We start from the raw sequence: 16774 nt of genomic DNA, 5'->3' as shown, positions 1-16774 counted from the left end.
AATGCAAAGTACTGTTGTTATAGTGACTTAGTTGACCATCTACTTAGTTGTTTAAAGGAATTAATGCTATGAAAGGTCCGCTATAGCTGCATCATTTTCTTTTGTAAGTTTAAGATAACCTAATATTTGACAAAACGCTAGTATAACCAATATATTAATGGATGTGTTGTTACTGTCACTAAATCTTTGGGTAAAAATTACTAAAGATTTTAAATGTACTTTTGTGAAGCGGTCTATAAGTACGACCAATATTATATCTCTATTGCAACGGTGCCAGAGTCGGCAATTTTAATATGATTTGCATTTTGTTTTGGTTATTCAAAATACTACAAAAAATCACAGCAGAGTCTCCCATTTTTAACTTCATTATGAATATAAAAACAGCATCGTTTTGTTTGTATTACCCTTCTCATATAGTGGCGGTCAAATAGAGGTGGTGTTAAAAAAAGATGGCATTTAATTAGGGGTTTTATGGTATATATGCTTGTATGAAGTATGGTCAAGGCAGCAGTGACAATATGCATTCGAAAGCATTGGATTTAAGTGGAGGAATCTAAAATAGGCTTAGAAATGAAGCAAAATATGAGAGTTGCTACTTATTAAAATTTGTAAAACTGTCATGTCAATCCTTGTTTAATAATTGGTAAATGGCTGATACTTGGGAAGACAAGCCTTTGACAGATACATCATCACTACTGTACAGTTGAGAATGTTGTTAGTGTAATACAAAGCTACTGAGTCTCCGCAATACATGACAGATACCGAGTAGCGTTGCTCTATTATGAATGACTCATGCATGAAGACTAAAACATAGGTTTTTTGTCTCCTGCTAAAGCTGTTGTAAAACCTAACCGTTGAGCCGTTACTATCTAGTTGGTCTCGTGTCAGTGTGGCGATTAGCATGTGGTAGCCTATTGATGAATCGTGTTATTTTTTATCGATATTCTATTTAGAAAAATGTTGGAATCACAATAATTATTCAGGATGAGTTTTCAAAAAAAGTTCTATCATTTAACATATTTATTCACAAATGAATAACTTAGCTTATTGGGAGGAGATTTTCGCCGATAAGTTGATGTGGATGACGATTTATCTGCTTGGTACTAGAAACTTTAGGAAAATGACCGTTTTTGATGTAACCACCTTATTTTCCAGACAATGAGTCGCCATTTTTTCATAGTTTAGTCTGTGGTACCCCTTATACTCCTGAGCGACATGTGACATTATTGACACATTACCAATTGAGCAGCAAAAAGAAAAGTTGGAGTTGGCGAGAAACCTATAAGGGCGAAAGGCAGAGGCTGCTCTAACTGAAATGAAGAAAACAAAAATGTCAATCGTGGACTAAAAACTAGGTAGTTGATTCTTCTACCTCCGGTATCAACGTATTTGAAAATTAACATCAAGGAAGAAAATTTTATTGGATTTTAGCGATCGCGTATTTGGATTGACAGATGATTTGGTATATTTCTTAGCAAGTCATGCTATAGTAACCGGAACAACTCTTAACATGTTATATTAGCATGTTAATAATGTTAACATGGTATATTACATGTTCAGTTGTGTCATGTAGCGTAAGCATACCATTCAACTTGTTGCCTCTATTATATTTATTAATAGTTCATCATTTTAATTTTGATAATTCTTGGTGTTTAATTTAATAATATAGATTTTCCTAAAAAAAGTCACTTATACTCCAGTGCGACTTATATATGTTATATTTTCATTATTATACATTTTATTGCTGATGTGACTTATAGTCCGGAAAATATGGTAAGCCACTATTAAACTGGCAGTCTAGTATGACATCAGAGTCGGTCAGAGCTCTGTCAGTCAAATGAGTATGCGCAGAGCTGTCCAAATAGCTGGTAGGCGAACAATTATTCAAGGTGTTAGAATGTTGGCTGTTAAGCTGAGTCCCATGGCTTTGAAACCTGTACAAAGCAATATTTTACCCTAATCTCTAACCATAGCTTCGAACCGATAGATGGACACAGTTTTTATTATGGTGAAGATTGGCCATACAAGACTGAAAATGTAAATCTTACAAAAGTCTGCTCATCTGTGACAAGAGAGTCAATCCTTACATCCATGGATCATGAGATAAGTCCAATAAGTACTCACCTATATAGATATCTCCGCTAGCTCCCAGGTAGGCACTGCCATGGGTTCCTTTCACAGCTATTCCATCGACTATTAAAGTTGCCTCTCCTCTGCTTCTACTGAAGGACACACTGTGACTTCTCCCATCATTCACTCTCACACTGTGTCTAATGCGAGTTGGCTCAAGGCTACGAGATAGTCGATAGCTAAAACCATTCCAATACAAGTTATTGTTTATCAACACTTCTTTTCAAATTGATACTATAGCTAATAGTATTATTTTTTTGCAAATCATTTGGCGTGAATAAAATGTTACTTAACCCTACCTCATCTCAACATAGCCATCTTGCAGTGCTAGAGCTACATACTCCGAATCCTGCATCAGGGAGCCTTCTTTACCACCATAGTAAAGCATCAGACCTTCAGTTGCTGTTGTCCTCATCTCAAATGATGCTCCGCCAGCTCTAAGCCACATTGCATAGGATTTGGGAAGTTGCAAATAACCTCTACCATTAAACCCAGCTGTTAGCCCTGTAGGTTTTGGAGACTCGATTATTGACTCCTCTGCAATGTTTGCTGCAATAAGCAATCTCCTCTATAGAGATGTGCAGAAGCTGGCAAACGTGACACACCTGGTGCTTTGTAACATCATGCTAATGAGGAGTATTACTTCATGCTTGTATCCAATCTTTGGCACTACCAGATGTTGAAAGAGTTTTTATATGGCTTTTTAATCCAAAAGCAGATGGTCAAAATTTTTAATACATAGCTGAAAGGCTGCCGAATTTATTTTATCAAGTCTAGCCGTCAGTTTAGAAGTTTGCTACCCAAACATGCATGGCACACAAAAATTTACATGTGAATAATGTTTCCTACATGTGTTGTAGCTTAGTCACATAACACACAAAACTTGTAGCTAGCAGCTGCATGGCACAGTAACATCTAGATGCTGGTCAGGCATGCACTATGGAGAAAAGCAGCCATTGGTAAGAAGTTACCGTGCTCCTGGTCATTTTGCATGATCGTATAGAGATCACCTCTTTCTGGTCCTCCGCTTCCTGATAAGAAGGGTCAATGGTTAGTCGCAAATGAATGAACTTGCAGTTACATGGCCAAACTACGATGTTATATTTGAAATGAATAACATGCTTAAGAAACAGTAGAGCCATGCTTGGTTAGAAGGTTAGCAAACTTTGTAGTAAACACCTAGAGTGCAACTAAGGCTTTTGCTGAAAAATTTCTTGCTAATTAGCAAACTAGAACCCGTCTATTAGGTTACTACATGCAGAAGTGCTCAGGATAATGCGTGAAGCAAAATGAGTGAGCGCAAGGCTGTTAACAATTTATACCTTGGTTGCCATTGATGATCTCGGATTGACTAGAAATTAAACTTGCTGAATATTCAGGTCCACTCTCTTGTTCACGCAATCCTCCATCCTGAACTGAATATTTATTTATAATCCTGTAGACAGTGCCTTGTCCTTGTGACTGAGGAGTATTTGAGTTAGATTGCATGTATGGTTGCCCTTCGTTTTCGATCACCCCATTGTACTGAGAATTACTTGGCTGATTATTTTGTCGCGAAGCACCACCCGAGCGAACATTTGCTTCAACACCTACTAAACTTTCTTGCACTGAATAGCTATTTACACCTCTATATACCGTTCCTTGTTCAGCTGGTTGAGAAAAACCTGCTGCGTTTGATGGGCCACCTGATTGCCTGACATTGTCAATTAATTGACTGTTATATTGAGAACTGCCTGACTGAACATTGGAGCCACCACTCACTTGCCTGTTGTTGCCAATTGGTTGATTGTTGTATTGAGCATTACCCTGCTGAACATTGAAGCCACCACTCACTTGCCTGCTGTTGCCAATCGGTTGATTGTTGTATTGAGCATTACCCGACTGAGCAATGGAACCACCATTCACTTGCCTGTTGTTGCCAATTGGTTGATTGTTGTATTGAGCATTACCCGACTGAACACTGGAGCCACCACTCACTTGCCTGTTGTTGCCAATTGGTTGATTGTTGTATTGAGCATTACCTGACAGAACATTGGAGCCACCACTCACTTGTCTGTTGTTGCCAATTGGTTGATTGTTGTATTGATTATTACCCTGCTGAACATTGGAACCACCACTCACTTGCCTGCTGTTGCCAATTGGTTGGTTGTTGTACTGAGAATTACCTGACTGAACATTTGATTGGTAGTTTGATTGAGAAGCATCGATTGATTGCATGCCTGATGCGCTACTTTGTTGATTACTATTTTGCGAAGATCCAAAGCCACTAACAATGCCCCCATTTTGCAAACCAGAGTTTGAATTTGATTGGAGAGATACCCGATCTGATTGGCTCAATCCAGAGTTGTATCCAGAATCACGATTGACATCTACATAACGAAGACAGCATGCATATAACCAAATGAAGGGAAACGTGCTCATTCCAAATTTTCTGTTGAAAACGTAACTTATTAAGACCTGGGAAGGATATATAGGCTACAAAAGGAATAGGAGTGCACAAACCACTGAGAGGAAAGTACATGCAAAATCTTGGTGTCGAGCTGCTGCTTTGTGGAAAGAGCCTATGCCAAGCAGCTGTGCAAGGAGCTGACAGCGAAGAACAGAATACTGGCTGCTAGCAAGGCTGATCAGTGCAAATTCATATTTAGCCATGTTCACCATCTCAATACCCTAGAGAAGCTAAGCAACTCTATCATCTATATATGATACATACTTAATTTGACAATATCTAAATAGCTACAGTCAATCAGCACTTGAAATTTTAGAATTATGTCCATCACTCACCTGGCACCCCATAGTTAACTGAAACAAACAAAAAATTAGGTCAAATGGAGAATAAAAAGCTTACAAGCAATAAGGCATGGCCAAAGCTTCAGTATTGGGCATTATGCTACAATACTAGTTTTTAAGCGCAAAAAGAGAGACTTGTACTGAAAAAACTGTAGCTGTTTCTTGGCATCATCATGAATAGATCATCATCATCATAGGTCAAAATTACAGACAAGTGAAGATTCACAATGCATTTTAACAATAATTATCACTAAGAAATACTTACTAACGCCTCCTTGTCGGTTTGCTCCTCCTATATTGACATCAACATTGTTTCCACGACTAATACCACCTATATTACCAATAATTTCTCCTCCATTGCTTCCACCAATAATGCTTCCTCCGTTGATATATACGACATTACCTGTAGGGAAAGACAGATGTTCAGTAGCTAAAAGCATTAACAAAAAATAAACTTGAAATAATGCTCATTTGAAGAAATGCTTTTTAGTTGAATAATGAAGCGATAATGACTCACAAAATAGCTAAGTAGTTAAGCTCAGCATAGGCAAAGTATATGATTTGCATTAGATATGGCCTTATCTTACTGAATTACGAATTATGCAACTAAGACACAGACATAGAGGTGACAATGCATAACTTGGTTGTACTTATAGTGCTGATACTCTACATTGCCAGGCAGTGTAACTAGTGCTGTGCTATACTGTGCATGACCAACAAAATACATTGATGGAATGAAAAAATGGTGTGAGCGTACGAGCTGTGCAACTGCTATTAGAGCAGCACTGCAATTACCTTCACAAAATGAGTAGCTCCGCCAATTACGGCCTAACGTAATGCCACAAACAAGAATTACATATATAAACAGTCTACACTAAAGACTACCTATTGGCAGATGCATCATATAATGTTCCCCAAGCAAATATGTACACTTATTCTTGTATACTTGGAGTATTCATTATCTGCTATAGACCCATAGACTAGCTATCAACTATATTAGTCAACAAAAAGGTATAAACAGCCCGGAGTTGCAGGGGCAGAGTGTGACCTACCTACTCCCTCTTCTTTTGCTGTCTTCTAAGTAGTTAACAGCGATGCAAATCTTTCCTAGATGTTTGATAGTTAAACAAGGCATAGACTGTTTGTGACAAACTTCACATTAAATGTGCTTGTAAATGACTTTTAATAGTTCATTTTAAAATTTAAACTGAAATAGTAATCTATACTAGTAAGGATGGGCTATGAAGAATGAATGCTACTGAGCTTTATAAGATCACAACTAACCAAATCTTGTTGATCCAACCATGTAGACGCCATCGCCTACTTGTTGAATCTCGAGAAAGTCAGCGTAGCTTGCTCGACCAAAGATATCTTGGAAATGGGCCATGATGAAACTGTCCGATGTAATTGATGATACATTGGCTCTTCCATCAGCTAAAACGTCAAACTCAATTTTAGCATTTGCAGGGGGCTAATGACAAGCACGTGCAAGTAGATACAGTTGCATAAGTTTACCATAGCAAGCCATAGCGGGTCTGCCATCTACTGGGCAGTAGCAATAGTATCCTTGAAGCGTGGGTGCTGGTACACAATTACCACCGCCGCCACATTTCTCACTCGCGCAGGTTGGGTGAACTGTACTGATAGAGCCCTTAGATGCACAAGCTGAGATAGTTTCCATATCTGAATTAACACTCAATGTCGCGATAACTCCTGTAATATAAAATGCAGGTAGTAATCAACAGGCTACTAACTTTCTGATTTGACAGCCTATATGCATCTTTCATTCAGTTAGTAATTTCAAAGTTTTAATGTAAACACTTATAAAACATACTAGTGATAAATATGGCCTATAACTTCTTAAACATGAATACAAATGTATGCAGCTCTGCGACTAAAGGTGGCATTACCTGTCATCCCACTCCTTTCATTGTCCATCTCCCCCATGAGGGAAAGTTTACCCTTTGCAGGTACTGTATAATCACGACCTCTGAAGCTGTCTTGCACTGTTTGAACTTGTGCTACAACAGTTTAATAATTTATATAAAATTAGTTTGGGTAGAAGACTGAAAGCAATAAAATTTCTATGTATCTACTAAGGAAATTAACTGCAAATATGAATACTTGCTAACTAAAAACACCAGAATATTTAATAAAAACTGCATGAACTACATATTCTACAAGAACTAAATATTCATCATTCAAAATGTCTGTATCATACGCATAAGATATAAATGCATTCCCAGCTACTTTATAACTAACATTTAGTAACATCAGGATATGCACAATATAGTAAATTGAGTTGATTGAAAGTTGAAATCGGATTATTAAGAAAAATTGTGATGTTAGCAACAAGCTATGCAATAACTGGAAAAAGTAAGTTACGCAATGTATTTCTATCACTTTGCTACCAAGCCTACACATTGCCAAGCCGACAATTTTGTTTATGTATTTGTAATGATAAGTAACAATAAGAATGCCTTTATATTGATTATTACTTTACTATTTTGGTTTTTAAAAATAATATAGTTTGTTACATAGTTTCACAGAATGTTTTGTTTTAATGATATATGTAATTATTTAAAATATTTATCATTGTTTTTTTGGCTCTGAAACAAATCAAGCAAAATATGATGTATTTATAAAAATACTTGCTCCAACATATGATGTCTTCAGCATATAAAGCAGATATTGCAGCAAACAGATCAGCTTCGTATATCAAGGTTTGAGTACATGTTCCATTTCATGCCAGAAACGGTCAATGTATTAAGTTAGATATTTACAGTTATAATATCTACCTATCTGTCTGTTCATATCAACTATTACTCTGATCACAGTGTACTCGTCGCTACGTAGGCTCTCATAGGAATTAATAGTCATGCTTTGTTTTCCTTCCTCTTCCAGCAATAAGACAGGCCTCCTGTCCTGTAACTCAAGTCGCACCTTTAATCCTTCCGTGCCTTCGTATGAGTAGATTAGCCCTGAAAACAAAGTGACCGTACAAAATCTGTTTTCATGAGAAATACATGTGCAAATTTGGAAATATGAACTTGCAAGCAGAGAGTGCTAAGCAGGTCAGTACCATATCTATCATTAGATTTCAAAGATATGATGATATCAAGCAGTCCAGAGGGAGTCTCCACGTCACAAACAGAGACAGCTTCTTGTGTCTCATATTCCACAGGATGTCCTACAAATGCAAAAATGTTAACAAACATCAACTACAACAAAAGAATGTTTATCATGAACCAGTCTCACCTCTGGTAATACATTGAATGACACAAATCAGACAACCACTAGCCTTACATGATGCAAAACGGTGTCAGTTGCAGCCAACAATTACTTTTAAAATGAACCTATGGTTGTTAATTTTTGCAACTTGTGAGTTCTACAGTCTGAATCAAAGATACAATATTCGTTAACCTATTCACTGTGTGATAAAAATCGGCATACACACTTGTTACAAACACTCGGTGAAGTCCAACATCGAAAGAGTTTTCTCCTCTTACAGTACACATGTAGTCATCACTGCCTTCCACTTGCATGTTTCCTTCTATGTACAGGTTATCTTTGCTGAAAGTGAGCACAACAGTAACAAAACTATGTATAAATATACACAGGATTTCATATTCTAATTTGGTGAAGCAATAATTAAATTTGTGAGAATGCTTTTGCGGACAATAAAAAATAAAATTTTAAAGATTCATCATAACATTACACAATTTATTTGAGCTAATTAAACCTGCTCCATGATGCATGCTACAGATGAAATTAAAACTGTTACCACTTCTTTCCTCAGTGTAAAAGCATGACAACTTAGATACACGATCAGATTAAACAGTAACTTTAGGGTTTGGATTTTTGAATCTAAACAGTGAGCAACGGTAAGTATTTCAAGATGTAAAATTACAATCCAAAATAATTACATCAACCCTAATAAGCCAAGATAGTAGCAGATTCTAGTTGCATTTTGATTAGCTCTCTAATTTGCCTCAATAACATGTGATATAACACGACTGCCGAAAAATACCTAACTGATGTTATTGCAACAGGTGTGAAAATACCTAACTGATGTTATTGTAACAGGTATAAAAATACCTAACTGATGTTATTGTAACAGGTGTGAAAATACCTAACTGATGTTATTGTAACAGGTGTGAAAATACCTAACTGATGTTATTGCAACAGGTGTGAAAATACCCAACTGATGTTATTGCAACAGGTGTGAAAATGCCTAACTGATGTTATTGCAACAGGTGTGAAAATACCTAACTGATGTTATTGTAACAGGTGTGAAAATACCTAACTGATGTTATTGTAACAGGTGTAAAAATACCTAACTGATGTTATTGCAACAGGTGTGAAAATACCTAACTGATGTTATTGTAACAGGTGTGAAAATACCTAACTGATGTTATTGCAACAGGTGTGAAAATACCTAACTGATGTTATTGCAACAGGTGTGAAAATACCTAACTGATGTTATTGCAACAGGTGTGAAAATACCTAACTGATGTTATTGCAACAGGTGTGAAAATACCTAACTGATGTTATTGCAACAGGTGTGAAAATACCTAACTGATGTTATTGCAACAGGTGTGAAAATACCTAACTGATGTTATTGCAACAGGTGTGAAAATACCTAAAAGAACTATCTGTACTAACCTTCTTAAAGGTCTTCCTGCAAGAGTAGACCAAGCAGTTGGAGCAGGTTTCCCTAAAGACTTGCACTCAAGTTTCATTTCTTCATCAGCACGAAGTGACTGCAGACAAATTTTCCTTCCAAATGTTGAACAAGGAAGTTGAATCTCAGGATCAGCTGCAAAAATAAACATCACAACCAATCCAGCTTCATATTTCAGATATGTTTCAAATATTAACACTTTTTAAAATCTAATGATATACATATTTTTAGTCAATAATTAGGTTACCCACATGAAATATCAACACAATATTCTTTGAGTACCCAAATACCTTTTATCTACGTGTTTCTTTTTGCCTTTATTCAAGCTGAAGTTAATAATTTATTAAAATATTTTGATATTCTTATAGCATCTGACAATAAGCTTTTGCAATTTTATCTCTAAGACCAGTGCATCATGTCACAGGAAGATCTTCAATCTGTAATACGCCCAGATTTTAGGTAACTGCGATTTGAAACCCTTAAGTCTTTACCGCAATTTTGTAAAAGTCAAACTCAGATAGTTATGAGATTTTTAGTCATCACGCAGATACACAAATCCAAACCCCCATTTGAGGTAATTGTCAAGCGATTTGAGATTCTTAGGTTTTTACTGCAATTTTTTAAAAGCCACACTCTAATGGTTATGAGATTTTTAGTCATCACTGAATTTTTCTCACTTACAAAAAACTAATAAAAATGACTAACAACATTAGAGTAACAACGTCTAGACCAGGCGTAAAAAATTCTTCAAATTTAGACAAAGACTTTATTACGCTTTGGTCCGACGATTCGTGACAAGATATACTGCTAGGACATACTTTTAATGTTGTAGACTGGGGCTTCCAACCTTGATTTTTAAAGCATTTTGTGAATTGGTGACAGGAATGCTATTCAGGTATAAAAAGTTGCCAAAAACCAAATAGGAATTGTCACTGACAAGCTACTACTGAAACTTGGTGTAATTGACATACATGTACAAGTAGTAGGAGATAAGAAAACTGCTGAAGATGATGTTCTTCAGGGACAAATTAGTAATTGCAAGTATATGGTTAGCTAGGCGCTCTCATTCTTATCCCATTCCAAAATTTAATTAAAATATTACTTTCTATATATTCCCCTACCAGTAGATTGACTGAAGAGTGCAAACCAGTTGCAAACTGAAGCTAATAAGCTGGCTGTGATAAATTTAATGACTTTAGTATATCGCTGATATTAAACAAAATCGGAAACTAAGAGATTTGTTGAGCCTGCATAACCATACATACCCGACACCTCTATACGAACAGTATTAGAGGTACTCTCGCCTGCCTCATTGGTAGCAATGCACCAGTAGTCAGCATTATGTTTGCTGTCGTCAAGGGATCTGAAGTACAGCCGGCTTTTTCCATTCGATGAGGAAACTTGAATGCTGCTACTACTTGAGAGTACCATAGGTGAAGAGAAATCATCAAACGCTTTGTACCTCCATTGATATGTTAATTGTTCACCCTCTGCAGTATCAACGAAACCATGTAATAAGCAAAACATATCAGTTTTTTCTTTTAGACTGCACGCCTATACTAAAGAAATCTTGAAAAAAATTCACAAATGCTAAGTAGCTTTCAACAGGTCTAATACAAGAAGCTATTGATCGATATAATAAATTAAAGGTCCACAAACTAGAATAGAATTGTAGAATGTTGTAGAATTTACTGAGTATATGCTCACAGCATGCTTAGATTTCATATCTAAACTGCGGAACATCGTAAACATATCGGATATCGAGCCATCATAAATAGCAGCATTGTTGTGGAGATAACATACACACTGAGTAGACTTTATACAAAGCTGTACAAATTATTCAACAGAATACCAACCCGCTACACAAGTGAGAACAAATTGTTCCTCCCCATAATAAATCTTGCGAGGAGTCTGTGGTGTTACCATCACATTCTCTGGCGCCTCAAGGGTCCTCGTGTTGACAATCCAGAACCAGCTATCTATGGGGGAGTTGAGACGATTGCTGGCAGAACATGAATATTGTCCATCATAGTAGGTGTCCATAGTCATGATCCTGCAATATAGCAACTTTAGTTGTATTTCAGAATATTACCTACATTTTGACTAAATATATGTTGAACCATGTAGAAATAATAAGATAATGTTGTGAAATAACACAATTTCATTAAGCTGACCAATTGTTTAAATGATAAAGTTTAATTATGTGATTGAAGTTTTCCAGGACGATGTAACAAACAAGCTTGAGATTAGCTTGTTTCTTCAAAACCTTTAGGCAGCTTATGGAGGATAATATTAGATATTTTATATTTCTCATGATATTTTATATCTCTCATGATATTTTATATCTCTCATGATATTTTATATCTCTCATGGTATTTTATATCTCTCATGGTATTTTATATCTCTCATGATATTTTATATCTCTCATGATATTTTATATCTCTCATGATATTTTATATCTCTCATGATATTTTATATCTCTCATGATATTTCATATCTCTCATGATATTTTATATCTCTCATGATATTTTATATCTCTCATGATATTTTATATCTCTCATGGTATTTTATATCTCTCATGGTATTTTATATCTCTCATGGTATTTTATATCTCTCATGATATTTTATATCTCTCATGGTATTTTATATCTCTCATGATATTTTGTTCCAAAAAGAATCACTCAATGAAATTTATAATTAGTTGGTTGACTGTAAGTTGTAATTGCAGTGACACACCATCCAACATTTTTCAAAATCCTATTTTACATTTGGTCTAAAAATTCGATTAGCAAAAAAATAACTTGCTTTGACTTATTCTCAAAATTTAATTACTATTCCAACCAAATTGAGGTAATCAACCAAGTTTATCTATAGAGTAAGCATAACTAGTCAAATTAGGAGGTGAACACAAGCATAGGAATTTAGGAGAATAGAGCAATGCTTACATTAGATTTGTTCCGTCACGAGAAATCTGAGCTGTTGATGGCACTGAACCGCCATCCTTGGACCATGTTATAGTTGGTGTAGGCATGCCACTGGCTATACATGTAAGGTTGAGTAGAGTGGCTCGCCTTGGCATAAGATCACGATCGGAAGGATAGTGACTGATTATACGTGGGGGTTCTACAAAAGGTGGTGATGCAGACATTAGACTAACGCTGATCCATCGCATCGCGTAACTTGTAACAATCTTACGAGTGAAGGTTGGTTTAAAATATATGAAAACAGTAATTTTACAATTTTCATTTATATCTGATGTATATATGTATAGTAGATTGAAAAGTGCTGGCATCTAAGAGCAACTGTAATTCCGGTAGTCATTAGAACATTGGGTGCAATAACGCCTGCACATTCAAAGCAATTTGACAAAACGGTCAATACAATAAAGTTGCAGAAAAGTGCACTATTGAGAACAGTCAAGATCTTGAGGCTCAAACTTCCAGTCTCTGGTAGGAAACCTGAGCTTGAGTTGACATTATCACCCATTTAATTTAACATGGTTAACAAGAAAATTGATTTTTTAAATAAAATATATAAAATTTATCATTATTAATTTATTAAATAATAAATAGGCTATATACAATTCTTTGAAAATGGTATTTTTACAATTTTCATTTATATCAGAGGCATATACAGTGTATATATATATACATAAATATTACCATGAATTGTAATATATATATACATAAGTATATATATTACAATTCATGGTAATTTTACAATTTTCATTTGCATGTATATCAAAAGCATGTACATAAGTATATATATGCTCTTGATACACATGTAAATGAAAATTGTAAAATTACTATTTTTAGAGACTCAGAGTCACTACTTTTAAAAAAAATTCACTGTGCAGCAGATATGACTAGATGATAAGACCAATGCCCCTCATTATAATGACAGAGGTAAATATTCTAAAAAACAGTTTTGTGATCTTGACAATGACAATAGGAAAGCTGATCAGAGTGGCACTTACCTATTAGCCTCAGCTCCATGTCGGCGCTGCTATCAGCACACTGATCAACAGACACTACACAACTATACATGCCCATATCACTGCTGGAGACAGAAGTAATGGTTAACACAGCTCCATTACTAGATAGTGGCTGTGCTCCTTTAAACCATCTGTACTCAGGACTTGGGAATGCATCAGCATTGCATCGTAACACAACAGTTGAACCAGCATTTACATAATTCTCTGCATCGCTGACACCTAAAACATCAATTATACAGTCATATCTCGAGATACAAAGCTACCTTTCAATATACAGTGCACACTCAAGATATGATTACCCTGATATACGATTTTTTCACCTTATATTATGATTTTGAAATTTTTGAAATATGATTTTTTTCATCTCACCATAAGAATCTTATTTCACCATACAAATTCAACAAAATTTTCGCCCGAGTTCAAATTTGGCAGTCGGTGTGCTTATTAAGTACATCAAAATAACAAAGATACGGTATGAGCAAATGTTTCTATAAGCGTACATTGTGGTTTGTTTAACTCCTTCAACACTTTAAAGTGGGTAATGATAACTACTTCAGGTAGTTGCACATGACATTGAAACATGTTTTGTAAAAACACAGTGTAAAAGCTTAAATAGATAGCAACGGACCTATTGGCTGCAGTAAACATTTAAATAGGAGAAAAACTTTATTTTATTTTGACAAGAAAGCTGATACTCTGACATGTAATCCATTATTTCCCAAAGCTATTCCACATGGTTTTTACTGATCACAACCAAATATTTATTTACTACGAGTTGTTCATGTGTATAGGCAAGTCACATTCCATTTTGTACACTAACTTAGTTTTTAAACCACCAAGTGTGAATAAAACCCTGTAGAACAGATTTCGAAAAATAGATCCATCACCATTGACAAAAACCAATTTACAAAGAGTACAAGAATTTTACCAATAATAGCTCAGCTTCATAAATACGATATATGATCAGACATATCTAACACTATTAGTATAAAGCATTCTACGACTTTCAAGGCATTTAAAGGTCTGGGCACCAGCAGTTGAGACATATGTGATAATAAGGCCTGTGCACCAGCAGTTGAGACATATGTGATAATAAGGCCTGTGCACCAGCAGTTGAGACATATGTGATAATAAGGCCTGTGCACCAGCAGTTGAGACATATGTGATAATAAGGCCTGTGCACCAGCAGTTGAGACATATGTGATAATAAGGCCTGTGCACCAGCAGTTGAGACATATGTGATAATAAGGCCTGTGCACCAGCAGTTTAGACATATGTGATAATAAGGCCTGGGCACCAGCAGTTGAGACATATGTGATAATAAGGTCTGGGCACCAGCAGTTGAGACATATGTGATAATAAGGCCTGGGCACCAGCAGTTGAGACATATGTGATAATAAGGTCTGTGCACCAGCAGTTGAGACATATGTGATAATAAGGCCTGGGCACCAGCAGTTGAGACATATGTGATAATAAGGCCTGTGCACCAGCAGTTGAGACATATGTGATAATAAGGCCTGGGCACCAGCAGTTGAGACATATGTGATAATAAGGTCTGGGCACCAGCAGTTGAGACATATGTGATAATAAGGTCTGTGCACCAGCAGTTGAGACATATGTGATAATAAGGCCTGGGCACCAGCAGTTGAGACATATGTGATAATAAGGCTTGTGCACCAGCAGTTGAGACATATGTGATAATAAGGCCTGTGCACCAGCAGTTGAGACATATGTGATAATAAGGCCTGGGCACCAGCAGTTGAAACACATGTGATAATAAGGCCTGGGCACCAGCAGTTGAGACATATGTGATAATAAGGCCTGTGCACCAGCAGTTGAGACATATGTGATAATAAGGCCTGTGCACCAGCAGTTGAGACATATGTGATAATAAGGCCTGGGCACCAGCAGTTGAAACACATGTGATAATAAGGCCTGGGCACCAGCAGTTGAGACATATGTGATAATAAGGCCTGTGCACCAGCAGTTGAGACATATGTGATAATAAGGCCTGGGCACCAGCAGTTGAGACATATGTGATAATAAGGCCTGGGCACCAGCAGTTGAGACATATGTGATAGTAAGGCCTGTGCACCAGCAGTTGAGACATATGTGATAATAAGGCCTGGGCACCAGCAGTTGAGACATATGTGATAATAAGGCCTGGGCACCAGCAGTTGAGACATATGTGATAATAAGGCCTGTGCACCAGCAGTTGAGACATATGTGATAATAAGGCCTGGGCACCAGCAGTTGAGACATATGTGATAATAAGGCCTGTGCACCAGCAGTTGAGACATATGTGATAATAAGGCCTGTGCACCAGCAGTTGAGACATATGTGATAATAAGGCCTGTGCACCAGCAGTTGAGACATATGTGATAATAAGGCCTGTGCACCAGCAGTTGAGACATATGTGATAATAAGGCCTGGGCACCAGCAGTTGAGACATATGTGATAATAAGGCCTGGGCACCAGCAGTTGAGACATATGTGATAATAAGGCCTGGGCACCAGCAGTTGAGACATATGTGATAATAAGGCCTGGGCACCAGCAGTTGAGACATATGTGATAATAAGGCCTGGGCACCAGCAGTTGAGACATATGTGATAATAAGGCCTGGGCACCAGCAGTTGAGACATATGTGATAATAAGGCCTGGGCACCAGCAGTTGAGACATATGTGATAATAAGGCCTGGGCACCAGCAGTTGAGACATATGTGATAATAAGACCTGGGCACCAGCAGTTGAGACATATGTGATAATAAGGCCTGGGCACCAGCAGTTGAGACATATGTGATAATAAGGCCTGTGCACCAGCAGTTGAGACATATGTGATAATAAGGCCTGGGCACCAGCAGTTGAGACATATGTGATAATAAGGCCTGTGCACCAGCAGTTGAGACATATGTGATAATAAGGCCTGGGCACCAGCAGTTGAGACATATGTGATAATAAGGCCTGGGCACCAGCAGTTGAGACATATGTGATAATAAGGCCTGTGCACCAGCAGTTGAGACATATGTGATAATAAGGCCTGTGCACCAGCAGTTGAGACATATGTGATAATAAGGCCTGTGCACCAGCAGTTGAGACATATGTGATAATAAGGCCTGGGCACCAGCAGTTGAGACATATGTGATAATAAGGCCTGTGCACCAGCAGTTGAGACATAT

The 16774-nt window shown here is 36.8% G+C and overlaps 1 protein-coding gene across 4 annotated transcripts in view; it reads right to left on the bottom strand.

Annotated features, from left to right (window-relative positions):
- The window catches only part of LOC137403961 (hemicentin-2-like), a 58594-nt gene that overhangs the window by 575 nt on the left and 41245 nt on the right, over positions 1-16774 (bottom strand). The window contains exons 23-39 of one of the 4 annotated variants that reach the window (XM_068090098.1): positions 13581-13817; positions 12550-12727; positions 11461-11657; positions 10870-11094; positions 9586-9739; positions 8378-8493; positions 8003-8110; positions 7719-7901; positions 6831-6941; positions 6436-6633; positions 6205-6354; positions 5186-5323; positions 4915-4932; positions 3453-4499; positions 3102-3161; positions 2430-2679; positions 2125-2309 (exon numbers count right to left, since the gene is read on the bottom strand). In XM_068090098.1, coding sequence (XP_067946199.1) covers positions 2125-2309; positions 2430-2679; positions 3102-3161; positions 3453-4499; positions 4915-4932; positions 5186-5323; positions 6205-6354; positions 6436-6633; positions 6831-6941; positions 7719-7901; positions 8003-8110; positions 8378-8493; positions 9586-9739; positions 10870-11094; positions 11461-11657; positions 12550-12727; positions 13581-13817 — 3555 coding nt within the window. The remainder of the gene's footprint in view (positions 1-2124; positions 2310-2429; positions 2680-3101; positions 3162-3452; positions 4500-4914; positions 4933-5185; positions 5324-6204; positions 6355-6435; positions 6634-6830; positions 6942-7718; positions 7902-8002; positions 8111-8377; positions 8494-9585; positions 9740-10869; positions 11095-11460; positions 11658-12549; positions 12728-13580; positions 13818-16774) is intronic. The other 3 variants (XM_068090099.1, XM_068090100.1, XM_068090101.1) reach the window with 3 other exon arrangements.

Source organism: Watersipora subatra, chromosome 9 (assembly GCF_963576615.1).
Source record: "Watersipora subatra chromosome 9, tzWatSuba1.1, whole genome shotgun sequence".
Lineage (NCBI taxonomy): Eukaryota > Metazoa > Bryozoa > Gymnolaemata > Cheilostomatida > Watersiporidae > Watersipora > Watersipora subatra.
Note: the sequence above shows the minus strand (reverse complement) of the source record. Positions and strands in the feature narration are given on the sequence as shown.